This window comes from Passer domesticus, chromosome 8 (assembly GCF_036417665.1).
Source record: "Passer domesticus isolate bPasDom1 chromosome 8, bPasDom1.hap1, whole genome shotgun sequence".
Lineage (NCBI taxonomy): Eukaryota > Metazoa > Chordata > Aves > Passeriformes > Passeridae > Passer > Passer domesticus.
In genome coordinates this window covers 39,075,959-39,090,530 of record NC_087481.1, presented here as the reverse complement: position 1 = coordinate 39,090,530, position 14,572 = coordinate 39,075,959, and the positions used below count along the sequence as shown (strand labels likewise).

The 14,572-nt window shown below is 47.4% G+C and overlaps 1 protein-coding gene across 3 annotated transcripts in view; it reads left to right on the top strand.

Moving 5' to 3' along the window:
• Window positions 1-14,572, top strand: part of TLL2 (tolloid like 2) — an 83,835-nt gene that overhangs the window by 13,703 nt on the left and 55,560 nt on the right. Inside the window, exon 1 of one of the 3 annotated variants that reach the window (XM_064430593.1) lies at window positions 12,985-13,056. The exons of the other annotated variants lie outside the window; for them this stretch is intronic. Coding sequence (XP_064286663.1) covers window positions 13,038-13,056 — 19 coding nt within the window. The 5' untranslated portion in view covers window positions 12,985-13,037. Of the gene's footprint in view, window positions 1-12,984; window positions 13,057-14,572 lie in introns of those variants that run through there. 3 annotated transcript variants of the gene reach the window in all.

The window sequence follows — 14,572 nt, the reverse complement described above, 5'->3', positions numbered from 1 at the left end:
GAACCTGTGTAAGCTTTTAGCATCCACAGCCTGCTGGAATGAGAAGTGCCAGAGCTTAACTGCAGCATCCCTGTGCTCTTTTCTTACTCACCTGTGAAGGAGTCAGATACCAGTCATCTGGTATCTCAGAGGTTTAGTTAGTGTTGCCTACCTGTTTCCATCCCTGTTTCCAGAGCTTTCCAGGTGTTGGCTCTTGTCCTGGGGAGATTCAGAGGAACTCAGCTGTTTTTAATAGCAGAAAATGCTCATCCTTTGCTGTTGAAGGAAAATTCCTTTCTTTAAGAAGTCTAAGGTTGCACTGGCTGTGGAGAAGGAGGGGGAACATTGAGAGCAGGAGCAGGCAGCTGTGCTCCACACCTTGTGGGAGCTGCTTAGTGCCTCTCTGCAGCAGATCATACAAGCTCATAGCTGGCTCTCAGCTGCTTTGGGATGCTACCGAGGAGCTAGGGCTGACCCAGGAAGAGCAGTTTTAAAGAGCAATGGATAGGGGCACTTCTTAGCTTGTGGAAGTTCCCAACCTGTCCTCATTCTGTTGGCTCCTGGAAAGCACCAAGTGGCAGTGCAAGTCCTTTGGTCGCTCCTGCTCAGTGTTCCCTTCTGAAGGCAGCAGCATGTGCATTTAGTGTAGTGCATTCAGGGGAACATTTTGCAGTTTATTTATTGCTTCAGATCTGTGAAGTTCCTTGGGTTTTGTGCCCCACTTTCCCAATGGCTGCTTGTCCTGTGTGTAGGACTAGTGGAGCAGATGAGGTTTCTGAGTCATGACAGATTTTCATCATCAGATGTGGGGGGGGGGTAAAAGGTGCATTGGCAACAAGGCCAGAGAAATACACTGATGTGTTCCCCCTTTCCCTTGCTCTCTCTCCCATTGTACCACACTTGTAATCTTTTCTGTGCAGTCAGACCTGGTAGGAAAACAAAGCCAGGCATGTGAAGCCATCACCAGCCATGGAAATAATGGTTGCCCATCCAATGACACCCAGTTATCCCCAGTGACACCCAGTTCCTGTGTGACAGTCTTGCCCTGTCCTGCAGCAGGGACACTTTTGATGTTAACACTGTGAGCTTATCCTGCCCAACCAGCACATTAGATGCTTTGTTTGAGGAATATGGTACATTGGAAACTGAATTATGTTTTCTGAGCTACCTTGAATATTACTTTTGTCAGCATCCTCAGACATTTAGACTCTGGTAATACAGCTTTTTACCAGTGGATTTGCCTGCTTTCAGCTCTTCAGTGTCTGATGGTGAGGGAGCTCTATCCTCTCTTGCTCCTAGATGTGTAAAGGTCTGCTCCCCACAGTACTGCAGGTCTCTGAAAAATCTGGAGGGGAATAAGACAAGCACAGCTTGAAAACCTCCATGTTAGGCCATGCTGCTTTATGGTGGTTTTAATCTTGTGCAAGATGTGTGCCATGCAGGGAGCACTGGCATTTGATGGGTGTTGGTGTGGCTGCAGAGGGATGACTGACAGAAGGGGGAGCAGATCTGCTGCTGCTTGGTTGTTAGAATTGCTGAATAGATGGAAATGTTTTTTGATGGGGGCAGTCCTTTTGGATAGTGGCTGCATTTTGCTTTCCACTGATCCAGAGCTGCCTCTGAGAGGGTGAGCCAGAGGCAAATCTCTGTCCTCATCCTTTGTGCTTATGGTGGCAGAGAAGGGGTTTGCTGCTGCTTCCTCAGGCTCTCCTGCTGAGCTAATCCCCTGTCCATGGCATCTTCTGGAGGAGCAGAAGGGATTGAAAACCAGCAGCCACTGGAGCAAACACCTGAGCAACACCTCTTCTTTCTAACCCACGACAAGTGTCCTGCAGTAAATGAGCCAATTTCTATTTTGGTGCCTTCTCTTTTTTCCAGCAGGGCTGGTGACCCTGCCTGCTGCTGATGCCCAGGGTTAAAGCTGTGGGACAGGAATTAGATTCTGTTTTGCTGGGGTTTGGGTTGGAATTTTCCCTGTGGCTGGGAAGCGTTTTTAGAGCCTGAGCCAAAAAAGGGTTTCGTTGTCTCAGAGCAGGGCTAGCACAGAGACCGTACTGGCACTGCCAAATTCTGGCAACCGCCTCACAGCAGCTCTGGTCCCTCTCGCCTTTGCTCCCTGCTTTTGTCAAACTGCAGCCTCCCACTTCAAAGACAGGCACACTCCTGACACAAGACTTTGCTGTCCAGAGGGCACAAACAGCCTGTCAGGGGAATAACTTGTCCATGTTTTATTACAGCTAAGAAATGTCAGAATTGAAGTTTGCTTTCATACCTCCAGCCCTCCCTTGCTTGCATGTTGTGATAGCTGCCAATCCTGTGATTGCATGGGGCTGCTTCAGGAACAGACCCAGCACTGGGGCAGAGGACACTGATTTGGACAGACATCCTTTCTCTTCTCTTGCAGAGTACACACAGAGCAAGGATGAAAAAAAGATCTTTGCTAGCCTTGTGCTTTACTGGGTGTTTGGAGCATATGGATCACTTGCAAAAGTGCCAAGTACTTGCTGTCACAAAGTGGGGAGCAGAGCTCTGAAAAAGTCTGGGCTAATGCACAGGGTGCAGCTGAGGTGTTTCAGTGGACGATGGCCAGCAGAAACACTTATGATTTATATGTTTATATAGTTGAATATTTACAATATTAGCTTATGAATGTTTGTGAAGGCCTGGGATGAGTATCTCTGACTGATGCTTTGTATTCAGGACAAAGCTGGAAAGTGAGGGGTGGGCATACTCAGGCAGAAGTTCACCCACTGCCCAAGGGTCCAACAACTCCTCTCTGACCCAGCCATGCCCACTGATGCTGCAGTCGTGGCCACTTTTTTCCAGCTAAGCTGGGCTGCTGTTGAGGAAGATGGTCTTCCCTCTCATCCTCCTTCTCCCAGTATCAGTGAGCTGTAGGAACTGAGCACAAAGTGAGACTGGTTCTGAGTAAAACCCAGATCAAAAGTTTTTTTACTTTCCAGTCTTCTGAATGCTTGTGGTAGCACAAGAAAATCCATAGGAACAAGTGATTGGAAAGGGAGATGGGATGTTGAGACCCAGCTGCCTTTAGGAGAGTAAATGAACAATCCTGCAAGCTGCACACCATGTACAGGTGATGGCCTTTCTGTTGTGCGTGTGCTTGTCTCATCCTGCTTGCTTCTCTGGAGAGTCATGGCTGTAGTTAACCTTCCCTGAGACCCTACAGTTTCCATGAAGTTGCAGGAGATTTCATGTATTGACAATCAAATATGTCTGGAAAGCACTCAGGATGAGTTAGCAGTTAATGGCTGTGTGAAAGGTAGACAGTATTTGCATATGCTTGAAGTGTAAGCCTTGTTGAATGTCATCTTCTGCTGGATGCCTGAGGGAGCAGAGCTCAGCTCTGGCCTTCTCTGGGAGGTGAAGGATTAATGATGCCTCCTTCAAATTGCTGACCACTGTGTTTCTGTGCTGGCTCTTCACATCTGCTGCAGTGTGATACAGTGCTCAGTGCCATGAACAGCCTCTAAATGGCAAACAGCTTCCACCCGAGATCCCCCTGACTCCAGAGCCTTTGATTCCGGTCTGGACCTGCAATCTACTAGCAATTGTATTTTGTATGAGTTCCACCTTCTTGCCTTTGGAGGTGGTGGTGTGTTGATTTTAATTCTATTTCCAATCTCCAGTGTGCTGACTTCTGTTCATGAGAAGACTTGTGTTTTCTGCAGTGACATCCCCAAAAGCTAAGAAGACAGTGGTGAGGAGCCTCGACGTGTTCTGAGCACTTTCTGACACCAGTCCTCCATTACTGTAGGCTCACACGTGCTCCAGGCTTCCTGCAAAGTTTAGGGCATGAAATAACTCCTGTAATTTGGACCCATGGGAAGAGGCTGAACTGGAGAGGACCCTGCACTAATGGTGGAGGAAGCAGGGGTGGCTGCTGTTAGTATGCTGAATTGCACAGCATTTTCATTCATTCCAGCTGTTTAATGGGATTACATGAGGAGTGGCTTCTGCCTGCAGACATTTAGTGCCTATGGAAATCTGCAGCTGTCTGAGTCGGTTATGTGCAAATCCCACTTCTCCCCTTTACGCGCAGGAATTTCTGAATGACGGAAACCATGTGAATCAATTGCATGAGTAATTTTTCATGTGCTTCAACCAATATCAGACTTGAGGGATATTTTCTGTTAACTGTGTCTGTGGTCTCCAACAACTTCCCCTAAGAGGGAGGAGATGCTGCAAGGTGGCCACTAGATGTAGGAGTAGGATAGCTTTGGTGAGTGTGGATGCCCTTACCTTGAGCAATGGGACACAGCCCCCAGTGCAAGGCAGTGTGGAGCTGCATGATCTCATATTCCACTTGGTCTGACTGCCCTTTCTGCCTGGTGAAGTGGCAAGGAGTAGACCTTGCCACCCTCAAGAAAGGGAGGGGAGCTCCAGCACATTGGTGCTGGTCAGCAGTGGATGCTCTGTCTAGTAGTGGAGCACTGAGGTGGAGGTCTGGGACATCCAGCTCTGTCCTGGATTTTGTAACCATAAAATAATCACTTCTTCAGGCTGACAGGCTGACAAATGTATCTTTGGATGGCTCTTTGAGGCACCTGTTTGGTGCCTGCTCCAGCAAGCTCTGTCTGAAGAGACCATGTAGATTTAACTGAGCAAGGCTAGCAGGCACAGGCTCTGCACTTCCCTGGGGTGCAAGTACAATGTGCCATTGTTGACAAAGAAAACAGTGGCATCCATTTGCTTTCCCATTTGAATTTTTAAATCCTTCTGTTAGCTTCCTGTCCATTTCCAAACAGAGATATTTATTATATGCTTCCCTGACTGGATCTGCCTCTTGGAGAGCAGTAACCCTGGGAGAAGGTCTTACTGACAATCCTTCCATCTGTACATCTACAGACCTTTAGTTTGGATGTGGTCTGGCTGTAATATGGCAGGTGACCTCTTGGCAGGCTGGAATAGAGAAGAAAGCCACTGTGTGTACTTTAGAAGTGAAATAGTAGCTTCTGATGTCACAGCAACACGTGGAAACATGAAATGATAGCTTATATGCAGCCACAGAGCTTCATTTATGCTTTGAACAATTTCAGCAGTTACAGCCTGGTGCCCAGTGGAAATGTCTGGATAAGGACTGAGCAAAAATCATGGCTGTTCTATGAGTAAGTAACTTTTTCTGGAACAAGGAGCAGGATACCCTGATAGAGGTTAATGTGACACTGGAACAGATTGCCCAGAGAGGTGGCAGCTGCCCCATCCCTGGAAGCACCCAAGGTCAGGTTGGATGGGGCTCTGAGCAACCAGATCTAGTTCAGAGCGTCCCTGTCCATTGCAGGTGCTTAGAACTGGAGCTTTACAGGTTCTTTCCAACCCAAACTCTTCTATGATTCTGTGATTTCCACATGTTGAGGTGTTCATCATGGGTCTTTTCCAAAGCCTACCTGCCCTGGTCTGTAAAGTGTGTTGCTGCAGTGGCATGATCTCAGGAGAAGGCAGTGTTTGGACCGGTCAGCAGCATCTGACTGTGGAAGGGCTGGGGAAGCCCAGGCAGACCTGGGAACAAAGGAGCTGTTGCTCAAGATGAAACTTTTCTCTGTGGAAGCCAGACAATCTTCTCATTTATTTGCGAGTGGCATTTGGTCACAGCTCTTTGGCAACATATGGAAACTGTTTAAATTAGCCATGTGAGCCATGCGTGAAACAGATGCATGTTCTTGAGCAGGCTTTTATCGTTGGTGTCTGAGCGAGTGAAGGGTGCAGCTGGCTCGCTTGGGAAGTGAGAACATGTCCTCACCCAGATGTACTTAAGTGCTTGAAGTGAAACAGAACTAGCATGTTAAAGAGTGTATCAATAAAGACCAACTTCTTATGGGTACCTACTGCATACATAATGTGAATGGAGGTAATAACACTTAACCTTTCACTGCTTTTGTGGCTGCTCGTAGCTGGAGCAGGATCAGTTGTGTCAAAAGAAGACAAGGGGCATGACTTCCTTGCTAGCATCTTTCACTTGTATGCTGGTCTATGAACAACCAACTTTAAAACTCCAAGGTCTGATCAAAGCACAGTTCTACACCTTTCTGAGCAATCTTAGTAAACAGAGCGCAATGAGATCATGCTGAAGAAAACAGAAAACTGGCTGCTTGTGGCTTTTGGGTGTGAATCTTGAGAACAGTTTTTTATGGTGAGAAATGTACCAAAATGCACCCAAAGCTGGTGCTCCTGTAAGTGGAGCTCCAACAGCCTCTGAAGCCGTGTGGAGCTGTGTGCAGTGGGAGGACAAACACAGCCCTAGATGCTCACTGCGGTGTGTATGGCTGTGACAATAAAAATACCCATGAGTATTGAAAATTTTGACTTTATGTATGCCAACTGTGATGGGATGGACCAAGGTGGGAGTCACTGAGAAATCAGTGATTGGTGCTGTAGATTTTTGGGTGACTGAGTTTAGCTGATGTGGAACAGTAGCTCCGAAATGCAAGAACAGAGCATTTGTGGCAGGGGTACCCAGAAAAGGGGGAGGGGGCAATGAACATTTTGGGACATCAGAAAGAACCACCTGAAGGAAAGCCAGGGCAGGATGCAGTCCTCTCCTGTGAGGGCAGCACTGTGGTTCTGTGTGCTGCACAGGCATGTCTGCACAGTGCAGTATTTATAGAGGGGCGTGCTGCTGCCAGCCTTGTGCTTGCCATTGCAAAGCAGACTGGAAGAGTGCCTGCCAGAGCAGGCTGGCTCCATCTCTGCTGTGTGTCCACAGGTGCAAGTCCAGAGAGGCATTTGAACAGGCTGCTGGTGAGCCTTATCAGCCACAGGAGGGGATGCAGGAGATCCTGTTTACTCTGTGTAAATGATGAGGCAATCACCTTTCTTTTTCAGGTTTCTTGTGGGGGTTTAAAACAGACAGGGAATCACCAGAGGGACATGTGGCATTTTAGGGGTTCTAGAACCAAGTGTGTCTCTGAACCAAGAGTAGTTTCAGCAGCCATGCTGTGGGCTGTGTTACACTGAGCTACCAGCACAGTACCCATCTGGGGCACCACTGTCTCCTGCAGGACTGTCCCCTCCTGGGGGACCATGTCTTTGAATCACGTGGCACTAGAGGGCAGGTTTCAGTGACCACGGTGAATTACTTGGTAAATGTGTGTTTCTGGGCACATTGGTGGTACAGGGAGTTGGCCTGAGGTGCACAGTGTGGTGTGAGTGCCCCTTCTCAGACACTGGTGGGCTGAGCCCTTTCCTAGGCTTGTGGACTCCAGCAGCCACCTGATGAGCATGAACAGCCCTTGTGTGCAGGGGATTCCCATGGCTGTAGCACCAAAGGTTTCAAATGTAAAGCCAAGGCATCTTCCAAATGAACAGGTGAACCAAACAGCTGTTTGTGAGGACAAGTACTGATAATTTGACTGATGGATGAACCTGGGTGGAACACCTCTTGTGATGTGTTTTGACCTCTTGTTTGTTTTTATTCATATGGTTCTTTGGACTGTTTTTGCCGGTGGTGGGAGTCTCTGGGAAGCATCCTTGTCCCAGGTGTTGCTCTAGCAATGTTCTGTGTATTACAGGGGGTGCAATGCTTCATTTTGCAAGGTCATTTTTAACCTCTAAATATTTTTGGTGAGGCCAGTCCAGGATGGTGACTGGACAGCAAGGAAGGGCTGTGTTCCCTGCCAGGGTGAATGTTTTCCACTCATCCTGCTGAGAATGCCACTGTAATTTTTCACGTGTAGTGTCTCCTTCCAGGGAGTGTTTGAAAAGTTTGGTTTTTATAGAGGAGAGTGAAGAAAGGAGATAAAGTCTGCTGGTCTCATTTTGTCTTTGGTTGTTTGTTTAGGGGGTCTTTTGTTTGTTTGTTTTATCAGAGGGGAATTTTTTTCCCCCTCCTTATTAACACAACATAAATGCTATGTTTAAGACGACTTCACAGCTCAGCATGCACCTGGGACTGTGCTGATGCCAACTTGGGACAGTTCTCTCCAAAATTGGAATTGCCTAGTGCTTTGCTGTGTTGTGCTCACCCATTTCCTCTGCTGTCACCTCTTGCTTTTTGCTGAAGCTGTGACTTTGCAGCTTGTGAGGGCCCCAGTCCTGTGGGTTGCTGAGACCTTCACTCCCTGGCGAGAGTTGTGGTCCTTTCTGGTTTGCAGAGTAGGAATGTGGCATTTGCCTGGTTCCTGAGATCTCATGCAAGGATGACTTTTTTTTGTCCTTTTTGCTGGGGTGCCTGTGCCTGGCTTAAGGCACGAACCCCGCTGTAATCTGGGGTGCCTTTGGATGCATCCCATGCCCCCACCACGCTGTCAGTGCTGCAGCCACTCTGGCTTCTAATCTCATTCTGATCTCTTCATTGTGGTGTTTTTGGCAACCCAAATTCCCCACCCAGGCCTGAGAATTTAACATCAGCACATTTGCATGACTGATCGGATTTGTCTCGCTTCTGTGACGACATTGTTTCTATGGAAAATTAATGGATTCTCACGTTGTATTTTTAATGGCTGAAACCACCTCCCTGCCCACCCTCCCGTCCCCGAGCTTTCAGAAGGAAAGTCTGTAAACAGCTCAAATTAGCTATCCTCCATAAATAGCTCCCATTTCTTTCCTGCCTGCTGTCCGTTTCTTTTTTCTCTTCCAACGGTGCTGCAACACTCCTCTCCTGGTGTTGGTGGATAAAGAACAATGAGTAAAATGAGCCTATGTTTGCTTTCCTTGTCTGGCCCTTGAATAGATGTGATCTATCATGAACTGCCTCCTTTCATCCAGGACCATGTGGTTTTAAACTGTCAGCCTGCCTTAAATTTGCTCCAATCAGGCCTGCTTTGCCACCTTCCTTTTTTAAGGATGCAGCTCAGTTCATGGCTCCTTTTCTGTTCATTTTTTGCCATAAGCCAATTTCTTCCATGGCTGGGCAGGCAACAGGGAATTTTCTGCCTGTTTGGGGTCACCCATTCCCCTGTTGCAGTGCTTGAGGTGAGAACAGTGAGGTTTTGACACCTGTGTGTGTCTGGCCGTCTGAAGGAAAAACATCCCTCCCCAAATGATGCAATTTGAAATGAAATGTGCTCGGGGTGGGGACAGTGCTTAGCCACTGAACAATTCTAAATGAAATTAGAAGAGTTTTAGTCTTAATTTTTTCTTCTGTCATCTCTAAGGTTATGTTTCTGATCTGAATTTTGAAGAATAAATCCAGGGCAAGTCCCATGGTGTGGGAATTATCTGAGGAAAAGGTCTGGCCTGGATGTCTCCTCCCAGCAGACTGGAGCTGGTGGCCATAAGGCTCAGAAAGTCTTGTGGGACAGCTGCTATGGGACATGCAATATTTTAGGTCAAGGTCTCCTAACTCATGGTACCAAAACCAGTAGTGATGAAAAAGAGCCTGAATTCCTGAGACAAAAACAGCCAGTCTCCATGCTTGTCCTTGAGGTGTGCTGGGGGAAGAGGGTGCTCCCTAACTACTCTCATCCTTAAATAGTTGACTGGTGACAGTCAGGGCCTGGGGTCCCTACAAGGCAAAGGAGAAGGTCCCATGAAAAGAGTTGGTTCCAGCTGGGCTGCAGTTGGTTTTCCTTGTACTGGGGTGTGCCTGCTGCTGAAGGTCCTGATTCCAGCCCCACAAGCCCGAGGTGGGACCCTGTCTCTTGCTGAGAGTAGGTCAGGTTGTTAGGGACCTCAGCTGAGCTTTTTGCCTGCCTTCTGGTTTTAGGTCCAGAGAGCTGCAGTCCCAAAGCAGCCTGGTACCTCAGCTAGGAGGTTGTGTTTGCCAGCAGAACAGGCTTTCCATTAGTGCTTTGGAAATTGAGAGGCTCTGCTGCAAGTGGCAGGCAGGAAACTGCAGGGACCTGATGTCTTAGTTACTTAGGACAAAAACATTGTCAGTTTTTTAGGCAAAAATGATGAAGACATGGAAATGAGGTGGTTGCTTTGAATTTTTGTGGTCTGGGGGAAAAGGGGGCAAGAGAGAATATTCTCTGTGCTGGCAGAGGCTGTGCTGAAGCAATGGGCTGTGCAAAGTGTTACTTTTCTGGATGCTATTGTTGCTTGGGGCTTTGGATTATATTAGCATGGAAAAAATGCCTCCAAGGGAAGGGGCACAAATCACAGCTTGGCCAATAGGGAGGGAAAAAGGACTATAAAACAGAAAATCAATTTAATACTCAGTGGGTGTTTGCAGCGTGCTCACCCTTCCTTCAAATTGCCAAAGGAAAGATTAATTAAAGTTATATTGAGCAGCAAAAATGATGAAGGGGGTGAGATGGGGCTTGTGTAGTTCAGCTTTCTCCATAATTAATTGACAAAAGCATTCTTGGATTTCATTACCCAGAACCCTGCCATTTCCTGCTCTTAAAGGGCAGCTGAAGCAATGCTGGATTTCCAAGACAGCATTGCTGCCTTGCAGGTTGAGCTAACAAGGGTCACTTCATAGGCACCTGGAGAAAGGGCTTCTTCTGTCAAATAGTGCCACTGTGTTATTTATGGGTCTTATCATTTAGGATCAGACCACAAAATCCTTTTATCTGTTTATGGTTTGTTTCCTGTTCCCGTTTCTATATGCACTGTGGGGTGCAGGTGTTGGCAGGGGGTGGGGACAGCTGGCTCCTGGGCCTCTTGTCTCTGTCTGCTGCCTTCATTTAACCAAAATAACTTTGAGCAGGGTGTGACAAAAGCTATTGGAATGGACAGAGTCCAGGAAGGATACCTGTGTCCATCAGGTCGCAGGAAGGGGCCAGACTTGCCTGATCAGGAAAACCAAGTCAGTTGCTGAGCTTGGTTTCACTTGAAAGGGAGTGAGGTCTCAAAGAGAATTTACCTGCTTTTGGGGTGGCTTTGTGGATGTTTGTCTGTCTGTGTTGGGGCAGAGCTCAAACTGCATGTGTTTGTGAGTCCATGATAGCTTCTCCCTAAAGTCTGTTTCCTGCCCACACAAACGGGAGGCACTCTGCAGAGTGTGTCCAGCTTTCAGGGAGAAAAATTCAGAGATGCACAGCCATGTCACATCTCATGTCAGCATGGCCATGGAACTTGCACCATCACCTGGAGCAGAGAACAGAGTGTTGTGAGGCTCCCACAGCTTAATTTACCTCCTGTGGAAGCATGAGGGGTTAAGTTGCTTGGGTTTTGCCCCCACGTTGCAGCTCCCTTAATGCTATGAGGTGCTCTGAAGTGCTGGGCACAGGCGCCCATCCCGGGCAGCGCTCTCTTTTGAAGGTGCAGGTGTTCCACCATTTCAGGGCCCGTAGAGGGAGCTGCTTTGCTGCTTGTGGCATGGATTTCCAGCTGCCTGGCATGGCATTCCAGCTCCGTGTGCTCACACATGCCCTCCTGCACTGCTCATTTTACAGGGAATGGGTGCATAGATTACTGGATTGGTGTTACTGCCATGCTGAAGTGGAAAAGATGAAGACCTTGAGTGAGGAAGTAACCAGCAGCAGGAGAGCTGGGAATTTTAAAATGAAAATGCCTTTCTCCTAACCTGATTCTGGCAAACTCTATTGCTTGGTTCTTGGTTAAAATAACATGGTGTTCAGTCCAGGGACAGCAAAGCTGGGCATTGTGTAGGCTCACATGCATGTTTGCAGTTTTGAACAAACTCAAGCCCAAAGAATTTCTTTGTTCCTGCATTGTCAGCTTCCAGGATAGGAAATCCACCGAATATGAATCAGGATTTCTGGCCTAATTGGGTCTTCTGCAGATCACTTCCCAAGAGAGGGTGTTTTGGGAGCACTACACATGATAATTTAGGCAGTTTAGCTTTCTGCAGAAATGTGAATAGGGATTTGGACTCTGATTCCCAGGAGATTTTGATGTTTTTGAAATGTTTGTTGCCGTTTAGAAGCAGACCATGTTCGTAGACATTCCTACACAAACTGAGAGCAATTTCTGAAACAAAATCTGCTCCCTGGACAGGGGAACTTCCCAGTGAAGACAGAATCACCAAGTCCCTGTTGCCAGGAAGCCCCACTGATGCCAGACACCAGCTCTGACTCCAAAGAGCCTTGCTGAGTGGAGCTGGTTACCACCAGAGCTTCCGTGGCAGCTCATTCCCCAGGCTGGCCAGTGGGAGACTTGTGCTCATTCTTACTGAGGAGAAACAAATTGATCTGGATGAAAACACAATGGCTGAATGTGGCAGTGTTAATGCTTTTTGTTAACTAGCTGCTTGTTTCCCACCTTCCTTTGTTTTGAGTGTTTGATGCTCATGATCAGATTGCTGCTCTGTGATTTTTTCTCTCTCCTCTTTCACTGATTTCTGCCTTATTTTGAGGCTTTGCTTTTCCCTCTGACACAGCTGTTACTTTGCCCTGAGGAATGTATTGAGTTTTTTCTCTAAGGTATAAATCTTAGCATACTTCAGAACATTGTTCTGCTGGTTCCTGAGCCAGCAGGAGGTTCAGCAACAGACCTGTCTTCCTGCGAGGAAAGAAATATGGAGGGGCCGGGAACATGCTTTGATCTGTTGATTTATTTTCTTATTGTTAGACTGCAGAGTGTTAGCCCAACGAGAGCGTGGCCAGCCCTGAAAATCAAATCTCCCACCACCAGGCCTGCCAGGTTGGGAAGCATTCTGCAAATGCCCCAAAATAACTTGGCATGTTTTTGAGGGTGCGTGAGGAGTTCCACTGCTGTTTGCCAGGGGTGGGATGTGTTACCATGTCTGCATCTGCCCCCCAGCCCCTGCCAGGTGCTCCTGGTGCTCAGCTGGGAGGCACATTGTTTTTCTCTTCTATTATTTGGACGTGGTACAGTCAGCTCTAGAACAAAAGGAACTAATTGGTGCCCTGGGACCTTTCCATAGCATGCATGATGGACAGCAGAGATGTGGGTGGGGATAGAGAGTGTGCCTCAGAAATGCACCTGTGATTGATGTCTGTGGATAGATAGAATGTAGGAGAATAGAGATAGTGGTGAAGGTAGTCTCACCCTGAAGGAGTTACAGCTGGTCTAATGATCAAGAATTAGGAACAGGCCTGCCCTTAATAGGCCACAGCCAGATCCAGTTAGGATGGCTATTGTAAAAGAGTAGGTTTGCTGGCCTGGAAGTGAGATGGGGTTTGTTGGCTGTGCTGAGAAGAAGAAGGAGTCAGAGCTGTGAGGAGCTGCCCATGACAAATCACCAAGAAGGTACGAAACCTTTGCAATAAGATGGCAGCAGATCTCATGGGTGGGTTCAGAGCACGTCCTCCTTGGCACTGTGAGGCACGAACAGAGGGTGTGGCTCATCACTTGGGTGACACAGCTGAGTCTGCGCCAGGCAGGCTCTATCAGTCACCTGCCCGTGATGCTCACAGAATTGGAGATGGCAAGGTTAATTGTGCAGGCACTTCTTCCTTGTATATTTTGTACTGGCACAAGTCATGAGGTGCCTCTGCTTGGAAATCCAGCTGTTATCTACACACAGGGGCTGAGAATGCTCATGAAAACTGAGTTTGAGTTGTGAGTGTTGATGACACAGATCTGAGGCACCACGTGGGTTCACAGTGCTCTTTGCTTAACCTGTCCATTCCTGCATTGCCCTGTGGGACACCTGCTCAAAAAGAGCAGCAAAACTGTGTTAGAACACTGCTAGAAGGGCTGAAAAGAAATCTGTCAGTGTGAGCTGTGCCAGTTAGCTGCAAATGCAGAGAAGATCCTTGAGCTGTGACATACACTGCTTGGTGTGACCCCATAGCAAGAGGGCCCCTTTGACTCAAACTGGAAGACATAGTCTTCAATCTAAGTTCAGATCCCATTCAGCACTTAAAACCTGCCATTTTTAAATAAAAGCTTCAGATGGTGAGTCTATACTGAGGCGGAGTGGGATGGAGGGTGCTTTCCTGGCAGGCAGGGTATGCATGTTTCCAAAGTCTCTGTCACAGCTGGTTCTGCCCAGTGCTGGAGGGAAAATTGCAGTGCTCTTCCACAGCGTGCAGAGGGGGACTGCTTTGCTGATCCCTGCCACCAGGATAAACCTGTGGCCTGTACTGGTGCTGGAACAGGGGCTTCCTGGTAAGAGTTTGTGACAGGCAAATGGATGAAAGGTTTGCTCCAGCTTGGTGGCTGAAGATCAGTCCAAACACAGACACTGGGTGATTGGATGTTTTGCAGGAATGGAGTTATATTTTTCTTCTGGAAGCTCAACTGGCTCGTGTTCTTGTAGAAAGCTTATAGCTAACTGTGTTGGGAGTGAAGGATACCCATCCCCAGGAATTTGTCTTGAAGTGCTGTAGATAAGCCTGGTTTTAAGAAATTTCAAAAGTGCATTTTGGATTGAGATGTATTTTTAGGAGCAATATTATTTTGTTTACTGCCTGAATACCATAAGCGTCTTTTGGTGATTTATACTTTTCCTTATGTGTCTTTGAAGGAGAGGAAAAAAAACCCGAAAAGTACAAGATTCTTATTAAAAAAACTGTATGAAACACACTTTTCATGGAAAATGAAAGTTTTAAACTGTTGTGATCACTTCTGAATTGAATTCTCATGAGAGACTATTTTTCTTCCCTGAAATAAGATTGTGCTACTTGGAACCAGGGAAATGAGAAAATGCAAGTGGGAGATAGGAGAAGGGTGGCATCAGTGGGGGGGAAAGCAAGCTGGAGGTCAGTTGCAGGAAAGAGTGGTGAACTTTTTGGAAAGAAGACAGATTGTGCTGTCCCAT